General features: G+C 52.6%; 1 protein-coding gene and 1 long non-coding RNA gene across 16 annotated transcripts; both read right to left on the reverse strand.

Annotated features, from left to right (window-relative positions):
- Nucleotides 1-34: 34 nt before the first annotated feature.
- Nucleotides 35-3,606, reverse strand: Gm39784. Its single transcript, XR_866114.2, has 3 exons — nucleotides 2,723-3,606; nucleotides 2,478-2,580; nucleotides 35-1,285 (listed from the first exon to the last, which is right to left on the reverse strand). It is a non-coding gene; the product is annotated as a predicted gene, 39784 (long non-coding RNA).
- An 8,330-nt stretch (nucleotides 3,607-11,936) lies between these two features.
- On the reverse strand, nucleotides 11,937-20,103 carry 1700001O22Rik (RIKEN cDNA 1700001O22 gene). Of its 15 annotated transcripts, none has more exons than XM_030252120.1 (8): nucleotides 19,924-20,103; nucleotides 17,288-17,375; nucleotides 17,098-17,190; nucleotides 15,061-15,328; nucleotides 14,242-14,354; nucleotides 12,775-12,940; nucleotides 12,519-12,585; nucleotides 11,937-12,179 (listed from the first exon to the last, which is right to left on the reverse strand). In XM_030252120.1, exons 4-8 carry the CDS (start codon nucleotides 15,276-15,278, stop codon nucleotides 12,069-12,071), a joined length of 675 nt encoding a protein of 224 aa, XP_030107980.1. In that variant the 5' UTR covers nucleotides 15,279-15,328; nucleotides 17,098-17,190; nucleotides 17,288-17,375; nucleotides 19,924-20,103; the 3' UTR covers nucleotides 11,937-12,068. The 15 variants fall into 15 exon arrangements, 12 of the variants coding, with proteins under 12 accessions (XP_030107980.1, XP_011237502.1, XP_030107979.1 ...); XM_011239200.2 differs by having other exon boundaries at nucleotides 12,483-12,657; nucleotides 19,924-20,097; XM_030252119.1 differs by having other exon boundaries at nucleotides 12,519-12,657; nucleotides 19,924-20,090.
- Between the last annotated feature and the right edge of the window lie 2,235 nt (nucleotides 20,104-22,338).

Consider the following 22,338-nt stretch of genomic DNA (forward strand, 5'->3'; position numbering starts at 1 on the left):
CCCCCCCCCGACCCAGTCCCATCCCCCTGTCCGATATCTCTTTTCTTGACAAGAACGAGAAGCTGGAGTCTGGAGCAGGAGCAACCATTGTGTACTGTGTGGTTAAAAGCTATAGGATTTCGTTTGGTTTAGTTTTGAGTCAATGTCTCTGTAGCTGCCTTGAGACCCTGCCTCAAAACAATACAAAAGAAAAAATACTTAAAAAAAAAAAAAGAAAGTAGGAAAGGTGGGCAGGGATGTAGCTGGGTCATACAGCATTCGCCTACATGTGCAAGGTCCTGGGTTCAAAGGAAGTGGGGGGGGGGAGGCAGAAAGGGATTGTGGGTACATGCATTTTAGATTTGAGACCCTCATAGCTTCTACTTTCCCTGCAGCCCCTAGTGTAGTTGGGGAGAGCCGAGGACCAGTTACCATCAAATCAAGAAAGAAAGGGCTTCAAAGGATTGAACCTATCTATGCAAAGGGCCAGAGGTCTGTCTCCAAAGGAGGGAACGTTCTGATGGGGCACCGAAGGATGTGTATGAGGCTGGCCACAAAGTTAGCAAGAAAGCTGTGTGCAGGAGAGAGGGTGACAGTCTTGTTTGTTCGTCCGATGCCTCACTCATCCTTGGGTGATCACAGACGTAGCCAGTCCGTGTGACACCACTGACAAATCAGAACAGTGGTTCCTAGGAGGGACTTGAAACCCCAGGCTGGCCTGGGTTTATCCATGGGCTCCCACCCCACCCCAATACATGCCGTGAAACATGTCCGGTGGGCTCCCTTGGCTTCCTGGAGCCCAAGCCCTTGGGGAAGTGGATTCAGCAAGGGCCCCAAAGAGAGCTTGGCCGCCAGAGGAACCAAATGGGAGTTTCCGCTCTGGGAACAGCAAACGCTAGATGGGCCTGCTTGAACAGCCACAGTCCCCTTGTCTGGAGTTCACAGAGGTGTCAGAGGCGGAGCGTCCCTGCAAAGCCTTGAACGTTGCGACCAAGGGTCCTGGAGCGCCCTTGGGCTCCCAGGAAGGACGTGTTGTTGGGAGCGATCCTTCTCTGCCCCCACCCCCCAATCCTTCTCCCAACCCCACGGTCCTGGGAAGACCCGGCTGCGCGGCTCACCCTTTCAAGTCGGCCTGGGAGTCCCCCGGGCCGCCCTCCCCAGCGAGGGCTGGGACATCAAAGCGGCCGCCGCGGGATCCGGTTGCGGAAGGGGCGGGTGGGCCTTGGGGAGGTGGCTTCGCCGGGCTCCCTTTCATCCCGGCTGGGAGCCGACTCCCCGGGAGGCCGCTCTGGGCTTCAGCGAGTCCCTGCAGGCCAGGGGAGGGAGGACATGGGGATGCAAAGCTGCACAGAGCTGTGTGACCTCTGCATGCCACTGCCTGTCTCTGGGCCTCAGCTTCCCCAGCTGCCCGCCTCTCTGACCAGCAATCCTCAGGCTCGGGCTGGCCTCTGGGAGGGGTCTTTTAGGAGGTTAGCGCTGTACAGACCACTCTAGCTGCCCACACACAGCCGATCTCCGTTGCAGGTACAATATAACCTTATATCCTTTCTCAGTTACGCCTCTGCAAGTTCAGAGGGGGCAGGTGACTTGCCCCCAGGTCACACAGCCTGTGGGGAAAGTCTAGGCTCTGACCTTAACACGTGACACTTGCAATAGACCGCCCTTCCAGAGATGCACATAGCATCTCCATTTTACACAGGGAGAAACTGAGGCACTGGGTCACATAACCTGATAAAAAACAAAGATGGGTGCTGAGCAGGATGGCACTTCTGGCCTGACCCTAGAGACTGCATCATAGACAGCCTCTGGCGGAGACAGGCAGGTCCTATGCCCAGTTTCAAGCAGGGAGGCTGGAGGTGGACATTCTGACCCCCCCCCCCACACACACACACAGAGAGCCACTGAGGAACACAGAAATGACCAAGTTGAAGCTGGGTGGGAGTGGGGATTCCAGGGAGACAGAGACAGGAAAATCTCTTTGAGTTAGGGTTTGAGGCCAGCCTGGTTTACAGTTTTATCTGGGCCAGCTGGAGCTACACAGTGAGACTCAACCTTTAAAAAAGAGCAGGGTGGTGATGGTGGTGGTGGTGGTGTCTAATCCCAGTACTCAGGAGACAGAGGCAGACAGATCTCTTTTAAGTTTGAGGCCAGCCTGGTCTACAGAGCGAGTTCTAGGAGAGCCAGAGCTACAGACAGAAACCCTGACTCAAAAGGCAAGCAACCAAGTAAGCAAACAAACAAAAGCAAAGAGGGAAGAGGGTCCACTGGATGGAAGGCACAATTTGTACTGGTTTGTCTGGGTCCTGACGGATTTCCCTGTGTGCATGTCAATGTAAGCACAAGCACGCGCACACACACACACACACACACACACACACACACACACACACACACACTCCATTTTACTGCACTGACCCAAGGCTGTGGTGACCCCACTCTCTGTGAAGCTGTGGCTACAGAACTCTAGAACTCTAGAGGGTCTTCGGTGTCAGGCTCACCTGCTGGGGAGGGACAGTTTTCCCAAGCCTCCCGCAGGGCTCCAGGTGCATCCGGGTTGGTGGGATGGGACAACTCCTCAGGCTGGAGATTTAAAATTCCTTCCTGGAAAAATCAGATAATCACAGAAGTCAGATAGCGTGAAATGAATGTGAGTCCTTCGAGCCCAGAGGAGCCTGGCAGAATCCTCAGACAGCAAGTGCGGGGCTCGGCACCCTGCCCCCCCCCCCGTGCCCCCCATCCTTACAGGCAGGGAAACTGAGATCCAGGATATGAGATGCTCACAGAGAGGGCCCAGCCTCTGCCCAGTGTGTGCAGAGGCAGGCTGCGCTGTAGGGGTTCATTGAGAGCTGTCCCTGTGCTGTAGGGATGTGTGACTGAAGCTCAGTTTGAGCGTGAGAAAACTCCAGTGAACCAATGCTCAGATTCAATAGGACTGTCAAGTACAGCGTCCCTGTCTCCCGAAGGAGAGCCACACGTGCAAAGGCCCTGGGGCATGAATGAGTTCGGCTCAACAGCATAGCACACAGAAGTCAGGGGCCTGCTGCAGAGAATCAAGAACATGAGGGTGTGGTGGTGGGCAGAGGCTGAGGGGAAAGAGCACAGGAACTACCGTGGGGTTTGGAGAACAGCCCAGGGAGACGCTGGTGGTGGATACTATGATGGTGGCAAGCCAGCAGGGATATCAAAACTGAGCATGCAGGACTTCACCACACTGCAGAATCAACCTGGTTGAGAGCAACTGCAGAGGGGCTGGCCAGTCTCTACACCCTTCTGGACCCTGCTCCAGCAGCACCTAACCACCAAAGGAGGGAGATCAAAGGGGGCATTTGCAAGTTAGATTCAAACCTCAGGAGCTGCTGGAAATATTATTAGGGTCTCCACGCTACAAACTCTGGATGTTCCTGAAGGGAGGAGGCATTCCCTTCCCCCAGCAGGGATGTGTGCCCTGGGTCCTGCTTGAGTTGCAGCCTCAGCCTGGGGCTAGGGGTAGACAGCCCCCCTCCTCAGTTCTGGGGACAAGGTTGTGCCGCTTCTCTAGAGTGTGGACAGCTGGTGGTGGGGTGGACAAAACACCCCGTCTGTGCTGGGGGAGGGTCGGGGAGAGGACAGAGGGAAGAGGGAAGAAAAGAGGCAGCAATACCAGAGAGAAGGGTGAGGGAGAAGGCGGAAAGGGAAGGAAAGGGAGAGACTGGGGAGAGGGCGGGAGGCAGGACTGGGGTTCGGAGGATGCTGTGGGTAAGAGATGGGGCACTGGGCTAGAAGAAGGATAACAGGGGGGAGGGGAAGGGGTGGTCCTCGCTGTCTGTCACTTTCCTCACTGTGTCAGCACCACTTCTTGCTGGTCCTTCCCTGGCATCTCCAACTGGGTCTCACAGGGACTGCAGTCTCCAGTCTAGCCAGCTCAGGTCCCAGTACTTAGCCAGGGCTTTGCCTCCAGGGTCCCAGGCCTGAGCCTGGAGGTTATGGAGGGGCTGTGCACACTTGTGTGATTTGTGAGGACTGTGGCCTGCGCCAGACAGCCTGTTTGCATCCTCCATCAGTCGCTTCCTAGCCCTGTGAGCTGCAGGATCCGACCAACTTCTCTGTGTCCTCAGGATGAGGTGCGAGCTGATGCTATCAGACTCTCACCACATTGGTGGCAGTGTGGGTTCCTTCAGGAAAGGGCCTTAAGTGTGTGTGAGTGTGTGTGTGTAAGAATGTGTTTCTGTGTGAGTATGTGAATGTGTATGTTTGTGTTTGTCTCTGTGTATGTGAGTCTGTCTGTGAGTGTCTGTGAGTGTGAATGTGTCTGTGTGTGAATGTGTGTCTGTGAGTGTGTATGTCTGTGTTTTTGTGTGTGTCTGTGACTGTGGGAGAGGAAGTGTCTAAGTGTGTGTGGGTGTCTCTGTCAGTGTGTGTCTGTGTATCTATATCTATGTGTATGTGTCTATGTGTAAGTATATTTCTGAATGTTTATATGTCTATGTCTGTGTGTTTATGTGTGTGTTTGTCTCTGTATATGTGTGTGTGTCTGTGAATGTGTCTGTTGGCTATGTATGTGGGAGTGTCTCTGTGTGTGTCTGTATCTATGTGTGTTCGAGAGTGTGTGTCTCTGTGTGTGTGTTTGTGTGTGCCTATGTCTATCTGTGTGTGAATGTGTATGTATGAATGTATTGGTTTGTGTCTGTCTCTGTGTGCATGAATGTGTCTCTGTGTATGTGTGTTTGTGTATGTCTATATCTCTGTGTGGTAGGGATGTTTGTGTGTGTGTCTCTCTGTGTGTCTGTATGTGTATGTTTGTGAGAGGTGTCTGAGGGTTCCTCTGTGAGTGTATGTGTGTGTGAGTGTGTGTCTGGCTGTGTGTGTCTGTATGTGTATGTTTGTGAGAGGTGTCTGAGGGTTTCTCTGTGAGTGTGTGTGTGAGAGAGTGTGTGCCTGGCTGTGTGTGTCTATATATCAGGTGGCTCACAGCCAGGATCCTGCTGCTGCTTTCTGGCCGCTTTCTGGCACTTGCACACACACGATGCACATATATACACAGAGGTCCACATATAAATAAAAGCAAAATGAAAGAAACACACACATGAGGGCCAGGGGTGGCTGGTTCACACCTTTAATTCCGGTGTTCAGAAGGCAGAGGCAGGAGGATCTCTGAGATTGGAGCCAGCCTGGAGCTCCAGGACAGCCAGGATTATACAGAGATTCTGTCTTAAAAAAGCAAAGCAACTCACAGTCAGCTATTGGATAGAACACAGGGCCCTCAATGGAGGAGCTAGAGAAAGTACCCAAGGAGCTGAAGGGGTCTGCAACCCTATAGGTGGAACAACAATATGAACTAACCAGTACCCCCAGAGCTCGTGTCTCTAGCTGCATATGTAGCAGAAGATGGCCTAGTAGTTGGCCATCATTGGGAAGAGAGGCCCCTTGATCTAGCAAACTTTATATGCCCCAGTACAGGGGAACACCAGGGCCAAGAAGTGGGAGTGAGTGGGTAGGGGAGCAGGGCAGGGGGAGGGTATAGGGGACTTTTGGGATAGCATTTGAAATGTAAATGAAGAAAATATCTAATAATTTTTTAAAAAGTCAAAAAAAGCAAAGCAAAACCAACAAAAAAAAACCCAAACAAACAACCCCCCCACACACACATACCACACACACACACCACACCATACATACACACACACACACACACACACACGCACACGCACACCACAATCAAACAATGCTTTCAGCCTAAGGCTTACTGGAGTGGTTATAGCCCTAGGCTCCACAGCCATAGAGCTCAGCCTTCCCTGGAGCCTAGACGGGCTGAGTTCCTGGTGCTTATCACTGGGACCTAGTGGACCAGCCACCTCTTCTGCCTGGTGACCTGAGAGGATCCTGTATCCAATTCTTACCTTCCCTGCCTGACCTTGGTGAGAGGACAAAGACTCAGAGAGGCAGTCATGTCCAGTTTCCCGGGTGGACAGGGCCTGCTTCTGACAGGCAAGCCACCTTCATGGGTTCATTGGCTCAGCTGTGTGATCCCACACAGTAGCTGTACCTCTGGGTCTCTTGTGAAATCACCCAGTTCTTTTGCCTCTTTGGTGTCAGGTCTTGCAATCAGAACAGGAGAGAGGCTATGTGGAGGTACACAGCCGATGAGAACACCCACACTTGCCCTGAGATACTCTGGGGCTCAGTGTCTCCACCCGAACAGCTCAGCAGCCGTGAGAAAGCCTTTCATCCGGGTAGGCTATGAAGCAGGGTGCACAAAGCTGGCTTCCTTAAGAATTTTGCCTTTGCTGTTCTGTGCAGACTTATTTTTATTTTCTGTGTACAACTGTTTTGCATATATATGTATATGTATAATGTATATGTATATATATGTATATCTGTGCACCATATTCATTTCTGGTGCCTGTGGAGGCTGGAAGGCAGGGCCGGATCTTCTGGAACTGGAGTTAGAAATGGTGTGAGCTGCCCTGTGGGTGCTGGGAACCGAGCTTGGGTTCTCTGCAAGAGCAGCCAGTGCTCCTCATTGCTGAGCCAACTACAGCCCCAGCTTTTTGTTTTTGTTTTTCTAAGACAGGGCTCCTCTGTATGTGCCCCTGACTGTCCCAGAACTCATTGGGTAGACCAGGCTGGTCTCAAACTCACAGAGATCTGCCTGCCTCTGCCTTCTGGATGCTGGGATTAAATGTGTGTGCTACCATTGCCTGGCTCAATTTTTGTTTTGTAAGAGAGTTTCATGTAGCTCAGGCTGGTCTTGAACTCATGATGTAGCAAAGGCTAACCTGGAACTTCTGATCATCCTGTCTCTACCTCCCGAGTACTGAGAATAAAGGCATGTACCCCCAAACCCAATTTATGAGGTGCTGGGGACTGTACACAGGGCTTTCTGTCTGCTAGCCAAGCCCTGAGCCCCAGGAAACGCCCATCCTTACTTCAGTGGTTTTGAGACAAGGTCTCACATAGCTCAGGCAGGCCTCCAGCTCCTGACTCTGTCTCTACCTCCCGAGTGCTGGAATCACAGACATGCTTCATCACACCCAGCTACAAAGCAGGATTTGAGTAGAATCCGTGTGCAAATCTAATGTAGCAATGGTGGCCCCCACCACACTGGGAGCTGGGTTCCGGGGCTCCAGAGGGTGGGCCAGGCCTCTCCTCCTGCATCCTGGGCCTGCCCACCATCACACATTGTCCTAGACATGTATGCATGCCTAGTAGAGCGGATATTAACAGACAGGGTCGGGGGCGAGGGGTTGGAGTTCTCTGCCTGACCTTCCTCCTGACGTGAGCTAATACGCACAGTCCTGTGACAAGCTCAAGGGTCAGCAGAAAAAGGTCCCACTTTTCTAGGGTCTCCGAGTCCACATTCCAACCCCTCATGCCAGCGTCAGAAACAGTCAGTATTTTACCTTGCTCACAAGACCTGGCCCTGAGGACAGCACAAATGCAGAAAGCCAGAACTGAACGGCCCCAGCGGTTGGCAGGGTGCAGTAGCAGAACCTCGCCCTCTGGGCTGGTTCTGGGGAGGAGAAAAGCCAGGAAGGCAGCTTTCTCTCCTCACAGCTCTTATGGGGCTTCTGGCCTGATGCTCAGCAACCCTGCTCCGGTTGCTTAACCTCTCTGTGCTCTGGTTTCTTTACAGAGGAGTGTGCTGCCAACTTCCCCAAGTCTGCCCACGGGGAGGCTGGCTGGGTGTGAAGATGATGATCCCCGGCTCCTCGGGGCCTCCCAGTTCTTGCTGCCGTTGCTCCAGAAGCTCTCATGAAACAAGCTTAGTGTAGTTCACATCTATAATCCCAGTCCTGGGGATGCTGAGGCAGGAGGATTCTCAAGAGTTCCAGGCTAGCCTGGGCTATGTAGTGAGATCCTCAGTCCTCTATTTTCATCTCAGCTTGCCAAAGCCCCACCCCTACAGGCTCCCCATGAGTCTCCACTGGACCACAGGCTCCTATAGGCAGTGCTGGCCAGCCCAGTTCCCGCCATGAGCGTGGGGCGGGGCAGCATGTGTGGCCCATACTGGGTGCTTAGTCTTGGCCCTTCAAGAGACAAGCTGCTGCAACAGTCCCATGGACTACACACAGCAGAGAGGCCAAAGTTCAAGGACACGGGCCAGAAAGCACAGCCGGGCACTGGGGCAGTCACTGGTGGTTTGTGGAGTGCCCCTGCCTCAGCCCTCCTCAGTATCACTTTATGCATATGGCTGTTTTGCCTGCATGTATGTATGGGTACCACATGTGTGCCGGTTGCCCATGAAGGCCAGAAAAGACATCTATGCCTGGGATGTAACTAGATTTACAGGCAGCTGTGAGCCACCATGTGGGCACTGGGAACTAATCTCTTGTCCTTTATAAGGATGGCCAGTGTTTTTTAACCGCTGAGCCATCTCTCCAGACCAGGGTCACTCATCTTTCTTATGGACACGGGGTAATGGAGGCCTGCAGCCTCTCCCACGGGACACTTGCTCTGCAGGGACCATCTTGGGACCCCATCAGCACTCAGAGGCCTGACTCACGATGCCAGCATGTCCATCCAACTGAGGTCTCCATGAGAGTTTAGGAGACCTTAGTCCTCCTGGACAGTACAGTGGCAGCTGGCGTCCCTAGGGTACCAGTATGGCTGGTTTCACTGGAGAACAATGCTCTTCCTAGGCCTGCCTGGACTTGCCAGCTGCCTGCGAGGGTCCTGCCTGGCCTCCAGGGAACTGTCTTGACATCAGTCCCTTCTTCCCAGGCCAGTCTGCCAAGTCACCTCCCCTGCTGAGGCTTCAGTCCCTACTGGGGTTGGGGGTTGGGGGCAGGATGCACAGAGCTACCCCATCGGGACAGCCTCTGGTGGGAGCAACACTGCGAACGGTGGGCTCTGGGCCTCGGTTTCCCAGGAAAGAGCTCTCCTGAGCATGGTTTCTGAAGAAACTCCGTGTCCAGCTGAAGCCTGGCAGGCTGCAGGAAGCTGTGCGTGGGTCGGTGTCTGTCTCTCTGGCTTTAGGGGACTTGGGGTTACCTAGAACTTTGTAGACCGGGCTGGCCTTGAACACTGAGATTCTCTCCTGCCTCTGCCTCTCAAGTGCTGGGATTAAACCCTTGTGCCACAAATTCCAGTTCTTTCTCGCTCTCTCTCTTTCAAGAGCTTATTTTTAAAGCCAAGCATAGTGGTATACACCTTTGATCTCTCCTCACTTGGGAGGCAGAGGCAGGAGGATCTCTCTAAGTTCAAGGTCAGCCAGGTGCGGATGCTAGAAACCAATCCCAGAATCTCTGTGAGAGCAGCTAAACACTGAGCCGTCTCTCCAGGGCCACATTGTGGGAACTGGACCCAGCTCCTCACACGCGGTACAGCATACACAACCACCCCTCACTTCTAGGGCTAATGAGCCACCTCCTGGGTACAGGTTACAGAGGTTTACATGGCAGGGGACATTCCAGAGAAAGGGACAGGGCTTCCTGTCTGGATAGGAGACACCCCCCATCTGTCACCCCAATAAGCCTAGTTCCCCTTCTCCACTCGACTTGGCCCAAGGGACATAGTCTGTGATGGTGATCAGGGAGATGAGAGAGATGGGAAGGCCTCACAAGGGGAGAGGAACAGACTGACCCCAAAGCACACAACTCACAGATAAGATACCCGCTATGCTACTGGGAACAGACCCAGAGCTAGGATTTTCCCCTAGCTCCCCTGTGCCTGAGGCAGTCACTTTAATCCTAACCCTGAGGTGGGCAAGGCAGGCAGGTCTCTGAGTTCCAGGTCTACAAAACAAGTCACAGATCAGCCAAAGCTCCCTATGAGACCCTGCTCAACCATCCAGACAAAAACGTTCAGTGTGGACTCTGGGAAGGAGAATGGGACCACTCTGAGAGACAAAAAAACCCAGGACCGAGGTCACCGGAAAGGGGTCTTTCCCCAGCCTCAGCATTCCCAGAGCCTTCTTGGTCACCTAAGTTCAGGCGTCACATGAACGTCGATGTTGTGGCTGCAGGCAGATACCACCTTGGGAGTTCTCTGGGGGTTTTTTTTGTTTTTTTTTTTTTGTTTTTGTTTTTTGGTTTTTTGAGACAGGGTTTCTCTGTATAGCCCTGGCTGTCCTGGAGCTCACTTTGTAGACCAGGCTGGCCTGGAACTCAGAAATCCGCCTGCCTCTGCCTCCCGAATGCTGGGATTAAAGGCGTGCACCACAAGTTCTCTGGGACCCGGTACTCCAGAGGTCCATGCTTCAATGTGCAACACATGTTCTGAAGTGTGTTATCTCTGTGTGTGTAATGGGCTCTGTGTGTGTGTGCACGCTCGTCTCCTCCATGTGGGATGATGTCTGTTTGCCATCTGTATGGTCATATGTGTCAATGTGCTGTCTGTTTATGTGGTATGTTTGTGGGTAGCTCTTTGTATCTGTGTTTTTCCATGTGTATGTGTCACATGTGTGTCTCTCCGTGTCCATGCATATCTGTGGTGTGTCTCCATAAATATGGACTATGTGGTATGTGTTGTCTTCTGTGTATGTGTGTGTGTAGTATGTGCCTCTCCATGTGTGGGGTCTGTACATGGTGTATATATATATATATATATATATATATATATATATATAGTATGTTTACTATGTGTTATGTACCTGGGCAGTATCTGTTGTGAACATCTGTAGTATGGTTTTCTATGTGTGTGGGGTCTCTATTAGTGTGGTATGGTGTGTCTGTGTGTTCTCCCTGTGTGTGGGATCTCCAGGTGGTGGCTGTGTATGTGCTATCCTGTGTGTGGGGTCTCTGTGGTGTATGTGTGTGTGCACGCGCGCATTTGAGCACGTGCAAGTATGTCTCCTCGTGTCCTGTTTCTGTGCCTGAGGTGTTCTATGTGTGGGATCTCTATGGTGTATGTGGTATGCAGTGTGTGTTCTACTTCAACGTCCAAGTTTTTCTCCTTGCGTGGTCTGCTCTGTGTGTTCCCAGACTCTCCGTGAAGGCCAGGTCTCAGGGTTGCAGGTTGGAGACTGGATTCCCACAGTGGGACGCGCCAAACCCATCACAGTGAGCACTGCCTAGGGGAAAGTTTCTGACAACGATACCGGCCGAGAGCTGAAGTTTCGCGGCGCAAAGCCAGGCCAACACTGCCCCCGCGCGGTGCGGTGCGGCGCTGCAGGCGGCCGGGGAAACAGGCAGACCCGGCACGCACGGCGCGCAGCACTCCAGAGAAACAGGGATTCCACGTCTTGGGTCACAGCCTGAAAGCTCAGAAAGGGACCGAGCCCCGTTCCAGCCCAGCGCTGATGACGTTGATGCATCGCGTCGCATGCCGGGTCAGCCCTTCATCATCCCCAGCCCATCTGGTCCCTAAAATGACCGGCCCAGTCCAACCCAAACCCCCAGCTTTAGCATTCCGTCCTCCCCGTTACACTCCACTCCGCACCGAGTCCGAGACGTTTCTTCAAGGGCCAGCAGGTGGCGATAAAGACCTGGCCAGAGCGCAAGAACAAAGTGAAACTCCAAAGAAGGAGGGGTTCCCCCAGGGGTTCGGACATGGAGTAATGGGGGACACCCAGGTGTAAGGCAGTATCTATGTTAATACAGTAGATAAATTCTAGGAGGCCTGCCACGGTGACTCAGGCCACTTCCCCATGTGGATTTGAACACCGGAGCAGGTAAGAGAACTAAGGATTACCCATACACAGGAATCTTTTTCCTGGGCTGGGGTCTGGATACCCATATCATGTACTAAAAGGTGGACAGAGAAAAACTCTGGCGCTAAAGACAAGAAGTTGTTTATCCACTCTCCTAGGCTGAGGTTATGGCTGAGGCTCTGCTTCAGGCACGGGTTGATTTAGGTTGAGGTTGTGTCGTGAGTGGTCCACCCCTTGCACAAGCATTCCCTGGGACAAGCTGAGCCCCTGGGGTGCCCTGACTCCCCACCCCCAATATCCAGCTGTCATCAGCTTCATCCCAGCTGTGAGCCCACCCCAATCTCCCTTACCCAGGAACCCCAAGTGGTCCCCAATCAGGCACCTAGAGTGGCTTTTACTGGGAGACCTAGTGATCCATCCCAGCCACCTGGGAGGTGTGTTTATTTGTGGGGTGAAGAAGCACTCTCTTCATTGCCTGGCATGGGTACACTCCTGAGCTGGGGGGAGCTCTGGCAGGCATTCACCTGTGAGCCTGCTGCCGGTTTGTGGTGGACGGCAGGAGCAGCTGGTAGCCCTTAGGGCGGCCTTGCTTCAGGACAGACTGCAGCACCAAACTGGGCAGAAAGGATTCCTAGAGGGAGAAAGATGCCTGGCATGGCACTGCTGAGGGGACCCCAGGGAGGAGACAGGGAGCAGGGGCAGGCGGGGGTGGGGGGGCAGGTGGCTCCACATTACAGCTGTCCTAGGCTGAAGCACAGCCCACCCACTCACTAGCCTGGCTCAAGGGCCTCCTCCCCCTTGGCTCCACGCTGAGGAGGCCAGGCCACACAAATCCAAGCCATAAACCCCATGGTGACTCAACAGAGAGGGTCCCCTACAGAGTCACTGAGGGCTGGTGCTTCTGCTGGCGGGCTGCCCGCCCTGGGCTGCTCACCAGCTTCTGGTTCCAGGGATGGGGCCATTTGCCCACCTGATCCACATTGTTAGGGGTGTCCAGGAAGGTTCTGAGGCCTCCCCGTGGCCTTGGGATGGTGGCCCTGGAGATGAAGGGTAGGTGGCTGCTCACGGAGGAGTCCTCAGAAAGGTAGAGCTGAGGTTCCTGAGCTGACCTGATGGGGAGAGGGGGGCCTATAGCTTTTTGGCCCTGAGTTCCAGACCCACGTACAGTTTGTAGCTGGAGGACCTAGACCACAACCCTTCTGCTTCCTCTACCCACAGAGCCTCACACGCGGGGGCAGGTCCAGAATGAGGAGCCGGCCACAGTGTCTTGGACCCTGGGATAAAGGGCTCTGGGCAGACTGTCCAACCATCTCCCAACACTCCCGAGCACCCGTTCTGACACAGATACAGCTGGCAAAGCCGTCTGCTCACTCGGAAAGATATTCTGCCGGACTAGAAGAGAGAGAGAAAGAGAGAGAGCAGAGTGAGTTCCCTGTCCCCGCCCCCAGGGAGGGGCATACTAACACGCCCCCACCCTCTCTCCTTCCTCTGGCTGGCAAGGCTAGACAGAGCCCTGTCTCCATGGCAACCACAGGCTCCCCAGTGCCTGACGGTTGCCTCCAGAGAAGTCCTGGGTTTTAAAACTACCTCCCTGTGACTGTTTCTGCTATACCACAAAGCTGATCCCTGTCGTGGTCCTACTTCTGCTCCAACCGCCAATGGGTCCCTTTTCTCTAAAGTAGGAGGGCCAGGTAGCCCACCTTGGAAATTCCAGAGGATGCCAAGAATCCGCGGGGGTTGGAGGGAGGGGCTGGATTCCCAGAGGCTACCTCTGATGGGAGAAGCCAAAGGAGGCTTGAACCTGATGCTATGGGGGGGGGTGCCACAGTGCTCGGCCTGTCCTGGGATTTTTGGAGCACTCTGCCCTCTGTTCTAGGCTTCCATGGCTCTTACACAACCACCCTTCGCCTCAATTTTCTCTGCAATCAAAATAACCAGAAGCCGGAGTGCAGCGTTAGTAGCACATGCCTGTAATCCTAGCAGTTGGGAGGTGGAGGCAGGAGGACCAGAATTTCAAGGACAGCCTGGGATACTTGAGACTCTGTCTCAAAAAAGACGAGTCTGCATTGCCAATCTTAGTAGGCACAAGAGCTCTCAAGTCTATTAGCTGAAATTATATTCTGAAGCACACACATGCACAAAATATAGCCAGAAGTTGGGCTTCCCTGATTCATGTGAGTGTTAAGGGCTGGTGTCCTGGGGCTACTGAGTCTGGAGGACAGAGGCTGGGTACTAGGAAGTCTTGTCTTCCTCATTGTCCCACCTGCCCCCAGCCACCCATTCACACCAGTCCAAGGAAGCCACCCCTAGAGCTGAGAGCTCGCTTCTGCCCGGTGTTCTGGGGTTCTCTCTTAGACTCGTTCAACATTTTTCAAGAGAGAAGATATTTCCTCTTCTAAGACTTGCTGGACATCTGGTCAACCTGACCCTCGGACTCTGTGAGAAAGATGATTGGGGAAGCTGCCGAGGGACTGGGAAACTGAGGAAGGGTTCTTTAGTGCTAACAGGGCCTGGGCAGCCAATGTTTCCTTGGCACCATGTGCCCAATGCCACCCAACTCTGCTACCTCTCAGGGATTCCTTCCTCTGTAGAGTCATTGGTCTGCCCTGCTCTCTAAGGACCTGGAGCCACAACCTGTGGCCTCTGCACTCCTCACTAGTTTCCCCCCCCCCCCCCAATCTTTGTGTGCTCACCTGCACGGTTGCGTTCCCAGTACCGGAGTGCTGTGTCCTGCAGGGTCTCGTCTGCGAATCGTACCCGGAAGGGACAATAGCGTTTTCGGGGTCTTGAGCCTTCTCCAGCGGGGCTGCAAATGAGCACAGTCTTCACTTTGGGCACCTGTGTGCTGTGGAGTCTGCTGAGGGGAAACGAGAGGCCGGGGAACAAGGCTCCTCGTAAGATCTCAGCTAGGGCTTGGAGAGATGGCTCAGCCTTTAAGCGTGCATTCCTGAGTGCTCCTGAGGAGGACCTGGATTTGGTCCTAGCACCCACATTGTTGGCTTACTGTCTGTGACTTCCACTCCTGAGGTAATCTGACACCTTCTTCTGGCCTCTGCAGGCACCAGGGCTCATGTGAACACCCTGCCCCCACCCACCCACACACACACACAAATAAAATATAAATCTTGGACAGATTTTGGTTGGTGGCGGAGCTCTACCAGTCACAAGTGCTCCTTCCATCATCGTGTGGCATGTTTTATCCCACCAAACCTGAGCAGTGCCCACGGAACCCTGTCACTATCCCAATTACAAGTGAGGAGACTGAGGCACAGAGATGTCTGGCCCGCAGGCTAGAGCCATCGAGAGGTCCTGACACACAGAAACCTGTCTCCTCCTCTGCGATGGAGATTAAGCCAGGCACGGTGTGGCGGGTGGGACACTTGGGAGGTGGAGGCCAAAGGATCAAGAGTTAAAGGCCATCCTTGGCTACATAGTGAGTGTGAATCCAGCCTGGGCTACGGGTTGACAAATAAGCAGATAGAAATAAAAATAAGGAAATGATGGTGCCCCACCCCTTCCTCAGCACAGGTGTGAAGAGATGGGGCGGGCTGCAAGAGCATCCTGTCGAGGGTATGCCGGGCGGAAGAAGCGCCTCTAGTTTCGAGCTGTCACGATAGCTGTCAGCCTCGATTGTGCCGCTGAGGCCGTGTGAGCTGGGGCACACTGTCCTCAGGGTTCCACTTGTCACTTTTCTCCTTCCGGTCATGTGCTCTGTTACAGGCGGGATCATTCCGCCGTCACAGGAACTGGGAGAGTGGAGTACCCCGTGTGGGGAGGCACCTAGAACAGGGCCTGTCAGTGGGGTTGTGCTCTATAAAGGGTGTGTTATATTTGTATGTAATAAAAATGTTAGACCTGTTCACTTCTCCCTCAGGGGCTGGGCTGCCAGCCTGGTTACTTGATCACTCAGAAATGCCCCATTGGACTTTCTTCACCTTGGCCACACGTATTTACACACCCATACCCACTGATCCTGGGGCACCTTTGTGGAAGCATAGGGTGTGTTTCTCACTGTCCACCAAAGAGCCATGCAGCCGGGACTATAGATGTTGGGGCTTAGTTAGGGTCACAGTTGTGTGCATGTGGAACCTCAGCTCTGTTCTGGCAACAGGGCGAGGCTTAGACATCTCCTAGGTCCTGCCCAACAGAGTGGCACCATGCTTCGCTGCCTGGGGAGGATCATTCACTGAAGCAATCTATCATACTGAAGGAATGTTATGTATACATAAGTGTCCAACTCTAGGCTCCACTTTTTTAGTGATTTTTTTTTTAGTGTTTTGTCTGCATGTAGGTCTGTTTGAGGGTGTCAAATCTCCTACAGCTGGAGTTATAGACAGCTGTGAGCTGCTATGTGGATGCTAGGAACTGTACCCGGGTTCTCTGAAAGAGCAGCCAGTGTTCTTAACTGCTGACGCATCTCTCCATCCTCCTAAGTCTCTATTTTGATCCTAGAGAACTGGGTCAGGAAGGGTTCTGAGGCTCACAGAGAAATGTGCAGTGATCCATTAGTAATGTCTGCCAGCAGACATTACTAGACGGAACAGTAATGGTACACTTGCTCTGTATGCATGTTCCCTGGTCCATCTGGTCCTTCCTTAAATTGATTAATTGAGACAGGGTCTCACTTTGTAGCCCTGGCTGTTCTGGAATCACTATGTAGACCAGGCTGGCCTTGAACTCACAGAGTTGCTTACTTAAGCCTCCAGAGTGCTGGGATTAAAAGTGTGCACCACCACACCCAACTCTCTAGTCTTTAACCCCCCCAGACAATGGCCTTCACCCTGCACTTGTGCTCCAGCCTGTTTAAACCTGTTGTTTCCTTCCCCCTCTCCATTAAGAGCTCTTTAGCATCCAATTCCAGGTATTAATGTGGGTTAATGTCAGGGATCTTTCTTGGTTCCGTCTCTCATTGTCTGTTCCTCTAGCATCTGATACACAGTAAAACTTCATACATGGGTAATGCTTCTAAATGAGAGAAGAGTTCAGCAGCAGGTGGATTCAGGTCTGGATCTCAGCTGGGTAGCTGGATGGCTATGCAGACAACCATGTAAGCGTGTGGGTGGCTTTATTACTAGCGGAGAGATGATTGGCATCCTGGGTTTATATGAATGAAAGGATAGCTGTCAGGCAGCTATAGCCAGAGGGGATTTCTGAATAAACAAAAGACTGGCTGTCTGGCAGTCCAGCAGTTTGGGGGCAGTTATGAGTTCATGGCCAGTTAGATGCTTCGATGGCTAGGTGGATGGAGATTCACAATAGCTTATAGAAGACCTGGTTTGTGAGTAAGGGGTTAGGTGCGTGAAAGGATGGATAGGTGAGTGGATCGATAGATACACGGTAAATCCATTACTAAATGTCTGGAAACAAGGGAGCGAACGAATGCCTTCCTGTTCCCATTCCCAGAACTCATGGCTTGGGGAAATGATAGAAGTGATTGTTAGGCAAGCCTATGACCTCCTTTCCATCCCCCAAGCCCACGTGATGGTGGGAGGAGAGAGTCAACGCTACAAAATTATAGCACGTGTGTACTCACAACAGCTACTACTCACGGATGGGCCTTTTTGGCTCTGGCAAGTTCACCTCTTGGGAGCCCCAGGGTAGTCTTCTCTTTAAAATTGTTGTCCCAGTGCAATGGTTTGTCCCTCAAAGAGAAAGAAGTCACAGCTGATGTGAGCAGAGGCCCACCTTGGTAGCACTCAAGGCAACCCCTCCTTCATCAAGAGGGTCCCCTCCGCTTACCACAGGTCTGGGAGGAATAAGCAGCTGGAAGACCGAGAAGCTAGGCAGTGATTTGATGTACTCCTAGGGTTATGTGGCGCTGAGGGTGCTGGGTGGGGACAACAGGAGGAGGAAGGAAAGGAGAAGGGGGAGGAGGAGAGCCCGTTGAGATGGAGACAGTCCTCGCTTGGGAACCCCAGACTCCGCGCACACACACCCACTCCCCACCCCATCCCCCCGGCCTCACGGTCCGCCTCTGGGTCTGCGCTCTCGGCGCTCAGGTGGTGCAGGAAGTGGCGGAACTTGTTGGGCAGCAGCTTCCCCAGCAGCGTGCCCAGGGAGTCAGGGTTGTCGCGGGCTGCAGGCTGCCGGTTCCCCCGAGTTCCCGCCTCCCGGGCCGAGCTGCTCGGCTGCAGCGACGGCAGTAGCAGTGCGCGCGCGGTCCCACGGTCTCGCCGAGCGTTCGGGGACTCGGGGGACCCGCAAGGCAGGCGCTGGGACTTGCGGTCCCGCCGCCACGCGCCGTCTACATCTCGCCCCACACGGCCTTCGAGCATTGGCAGCAGCATCGGCAGCCGCTTAACAGGGCGGCGCTGGGTGGTCCCGTCGGGATATCCCTTGGGCTTGTAGGCCGGGGTCCCCTCCATGGACTGGCGCCGGAACATCCTGAGTCAGAGCTCGGCTCAGGACACCTTCGCGCCCGGGGGACGCGCAGGGGCGAGCGGGGCCGCAGGAAGGTCGTATTCCAGCCCGCAGTCCATAGCGCCGGGAAGGGGCAGCAGAAGCCGACTCCGGCAGGACCCTAGCCTGCTGTGTCCCGGCGCAAAGGCGGTGAGGGCGGGAACGCCAGCCCTTTGGGGCGGCTGTGACGTTGACATGAGCTAGAGCACGCGGAGCGCCTGGCACAGTGCAGAGCTCTCTGCACCTGCTGGCCTAAGACCGCCTTTCCTATCACTTAGCACACTTGGGAGAGGGTTTGTCTAGAATGTGCAAGAAACTGAGCGTGGCGGCCCATGCCTGTGATTTCAGCACTTGGGAGGCAGTTGCATAGGCTAGAGAAACAGATCAGCGAGAGGACCGGACTTAGATTCCCATACCGTATATACAGAACAACTCACAGCCTCCAGTGCCAAAGTTATCCGCCACTCTTCTAGCCTCAAGGTCACCAGGCACGCACAAAATGCACTGCCATGGAGGCAAAACACTCATACTCATATTTTTTTTTTTTAAATTAAGGCTATTGTCAGGAAGTGGTGGCACATGCTTTTAATCCCAGCACTCAGGAGGCTGAAGCTGGTGGATCTCAGAGTTCGAGGCCAGCCTGGTCTACAAAGTGAGTTTCAGGACTAAACAGAGAAACCTTGTCTTGAAAAACAAAACAAAACAAAAAACCTCAAGGCTATTAAGTGTGGTAGTGCACAGCTTTAGCTCTAGCACTTGGGAGGCAGAGGCAGGCATCTCTCTCAGTTTGTGGCTACCCTGGTCTACATATGAATTCCAGGCCAGCCAGAGCTACATAGTAAGAACCTGTCTCAAACACAGGGCAATGGTGGCACACACCTTTAACCCCAGCACTTGGGAGGCAGAGGTAGGCGGATTTCTGAGTTCAAGGCCAGCCTGGTCTACAGAGTGAGTTCCAGGACAGCCAGGGTTACACAGAGAAACCCTGCCTCAAAAACAAAACAAAACAAAAACCAAAACAAGAGAGAGAGAGAGAGAGAGAGAGAGAGAGAGAGAACCTGTCTCAAAATAAACAATTCAAGGTTGTGCTTGGCTATATACCAACTTCAAGGTCAGCGTGGGCTAAATGAAATCCTGTCTAAAAAATATGATTTAGAACAGTGTTTCTCAACCTGTGGGTTGTGACCCTTGTGAGGGTCACAACGGCCTTTTCACAGGGGTCACCTAAGACCATCAGAAAACACAGATATTTACATTACAATTCACAACAGTAGCAACATTACAGTTACAGTTAGAGGTTGCAATGGAAATAGTTATATATTTGGGGTCAACACAGCATGAGGGAGCGTGCATAGGGAGGCTGAGAACCACTGACTTAGCGTTTTGTTTCTGCTCCAATCCTTAATAGTCTTGAGATCTGGGCAACCAGAGAGCTTTCCCCTAAAGACTAGGACAAAGCCTGCATCTGACTCTTTGTTCAATTAATTCCTTTTGGGGAAGTCTCCCTACAAGGCACAATCCATCATTCCCCTGCCTCTGTTTTCCAAGTCCTGGGTCACCCCTGGCAGCTCACACATGACTTACGGGCATAGCAGGAGAAGGCGTGGGAGGGCTAGACCTCCTACTGAAATTGTAGACTTCCAGTTTGTAAACTCTGATGGGGAAGTCACTCTCAGATCAGGACCAGGCTGCAGATACACATGACTTTCTCCCACCTCCTACCCCAGATGCTGACAGTGGATCTGGGGAGGAGCCAAGACCATGTTTGGTGCCCCTTCCCCAAGGCTGGGGATGAGACAGAGAGCCTGGATAAGTGTTCCACCATCCAGCCACATCCAGCCAAGACACAGATTCTGAGCATCATCCCAGTTAGGGAGTAAAGGCCCAGTCCCTTGAGCTCTGACACTGGCATCTCCGGCTTGCTTCTTCCCAAAGCTGTCATCACCTCTAAAAGGATCCTAGGATATCACACTCACCTGCTGGGTGAGGCCACAGAAGGTCCTGTAAGTTTAGAGCCCCCTGACAGGTGGGCTATTTGCTGGGAGAGCCCATCTTTCCACCTGCTCCCTCTGACAGCTCTGCCCAGGTGCCTGAAAGTGTTCTTAGAGTCATTGTGATCCGATCTTACCCACAGCCACTGGGGAGCAATGGGCACTGTGTCCTGGGGACAAGGGTGGGGCTGGTGTACTCTGGGGGCCTGGGGCCACACCCATAGAGGCACTCTGGGTCAGAGCAGCCATGCCTGATCCAAAGAGGACCAGAGCGCTCTTTTAGACCCAGAGTAGGCTGTGCTTGACTGAGTGGAAAACAAAGATGGAAGGAAAGGAGAGGTGTATTACCCCCACCCTCCTAGGACAAGAAGAGCACAGGGGGCCTGGAAATCCAGGAACCAAGGCATGTTCATTTTCTGTTTCTCTCGGCTATATGATGCTGACAGGGTCCTTCTTTCTGGGAGTGCCATGGGGCAAATGGGCTCAAGTGTGAGTCTTGGTTGGGAGAGCTGGGAGAAGTGCCCATGAGAGTCTTCAGGTTGGGTGATGAGGGCTCAGCTCAGGCAAGTATACCCAGGTATGACATAATTGTTTTTTTTTTTTTTTGCTTTTTCAAGACAGGGTTTCTCTGTGTAGCCTTGGCTGTCCTGGAACTCACTCTGTAGACCAGGCTGGCCTTGAACTCAGAAATCCGCCTGCCTCTGCCTCCCAAGTGCTGGGATTAAAGGTGTGTGCCACTGTGCCATTACACCACTGCCTGGCTGGTTTTGTTATTTTATTTATCTTTTTTCCTAAAACAGGGCCTGCAGTTCTCAAATCTAGTCAATGATAACCTTGAACTTCTGATCCTTCTACCAACTGAAGGCCTCTCTGCCTCCTAAATACCGAGACTGTAACAACGTCCAGCTACCGCTGGCTTTATGTGGGACTGGGGTATCAAACACAGGACATCATACATGCCAGGCGATCACGCTGCCAACTGAGCTACATCACCGTTGTATCATTATTTAAGATGACTCTGTGGGTATCTGTGTGTAAGCATGTGCATGCTCAGTGCAGGAAGCCAGAAGTGGACACTGGATCTGTTGGGGTCCAGGAGTCACCCCACAAACCACACAAACACTGATCTCAGTCAGGTAGGGATAGTTAATTGAGTATTCATCACAGGACTGATGGATCGATCGGGGCCTCAAACCAGACTCAGGAGCTGACTGTGACCCCAAGCCAGAATCCTACAGAGCTTTTAAGCATGAAATCCATGAATGTTTGTGCCAAGTTATTTCATCAGTCAGGATTTAGGAATAGGGAACTTCCTTAGGAGCACGTCTTTGCTGTACATTTATCCTGTCCTCATTTGTCGGGGTGTTTAACTGTGCTGGTGACTTACCTTGCCTGACATTCATGTCTTAACTTGCCAACCAGGATATCATTTACCCATGTACAGGACTCTTTCTGCCAAGTAAGATGTCAGTTCCCAGGGAGGTCTCAGGAACTTTACTCACCCCTACTCAAAATGGAAGTCTTATTCCAAGTAGCTTCTTATATTGGTGCAGGCGTCTCTCTTATGTCGGGGTCCATCCCAGGGGCAGCTTATAAAAGCAAAACCCATAAACGTTTATACATAGATGCAGGAAGTGCTGCTGGGTGGTTGATTTAGGTCCAAGCTTATTGTGGCTAGCTGTACAAAGCTGTTCAAACTGACTGGTTTTTAATAGTACCAAAGCTCAGGACATACCAGAATATGCAATCAACTTGGGAATGAGAAAGATTCCTAGAAACAACACATGAGAAGTTTTCTTTATAGCAGTAATAACAGCATAAAATATCTGGCTAGACGGGCAGCAGTTACCCAGGCCTTAGCAGGATCCGCTGGAGCTGGAGTTACAGGGGTTGTAAAGACACCCAACATGTGCGCTAGGGACTGAGCTCAGATCTTCTGGAAGAGCAGTTTGTACTCTTAAGGGCTGAGCCAGCTTTTGTGAACAGTTTCCTCAAGCCTCCTCCTCCTCTTCCTTCTCCTTCTTATTATTAATAATTTTGGCTTTTTTGAGACCATGTCTCACTGTGTAGCTTTGGCTGTCCTGGAACTCATTCTATAGATTAGGCAGGGCTTGAGCTCACAGAGATCCTCCTGCCCCTGCCCCCTGAGTGCTGGGATTAAAGGTGTGAGTCACCACACCAGACCAAACTTGCATTTTAAAGGAAATTTTACTTTTTACTTATCTCTGTGTGCATAAGCATGTGTGCATGCATACATACGTGCAGGTGTCTTTTGAGTCCAGAAGGGGTCAGATTGCCTGGGAACAGAATTCTAGTTCTCTGTAAAAGCAGGAAGCACTCTTCCTTCTTTCCTTCCTTCCTTTCTTAAGATAATTTATTTTTGTTTTTATGTTCATGTGC

Source organism: Mus musculus, chromosome 2 (genome assembly GCF_000001635.26).
Source record: "Mus musculus strain C57BL/6J chromosome 2, GRCm38.p6 C57BL/6J".
Classification (NCBI taxonomy): Eukaryota; Metazoa; Chordata; class Mammalia; order Rodentia; family Muridae; genus Mus; species Mus musculus.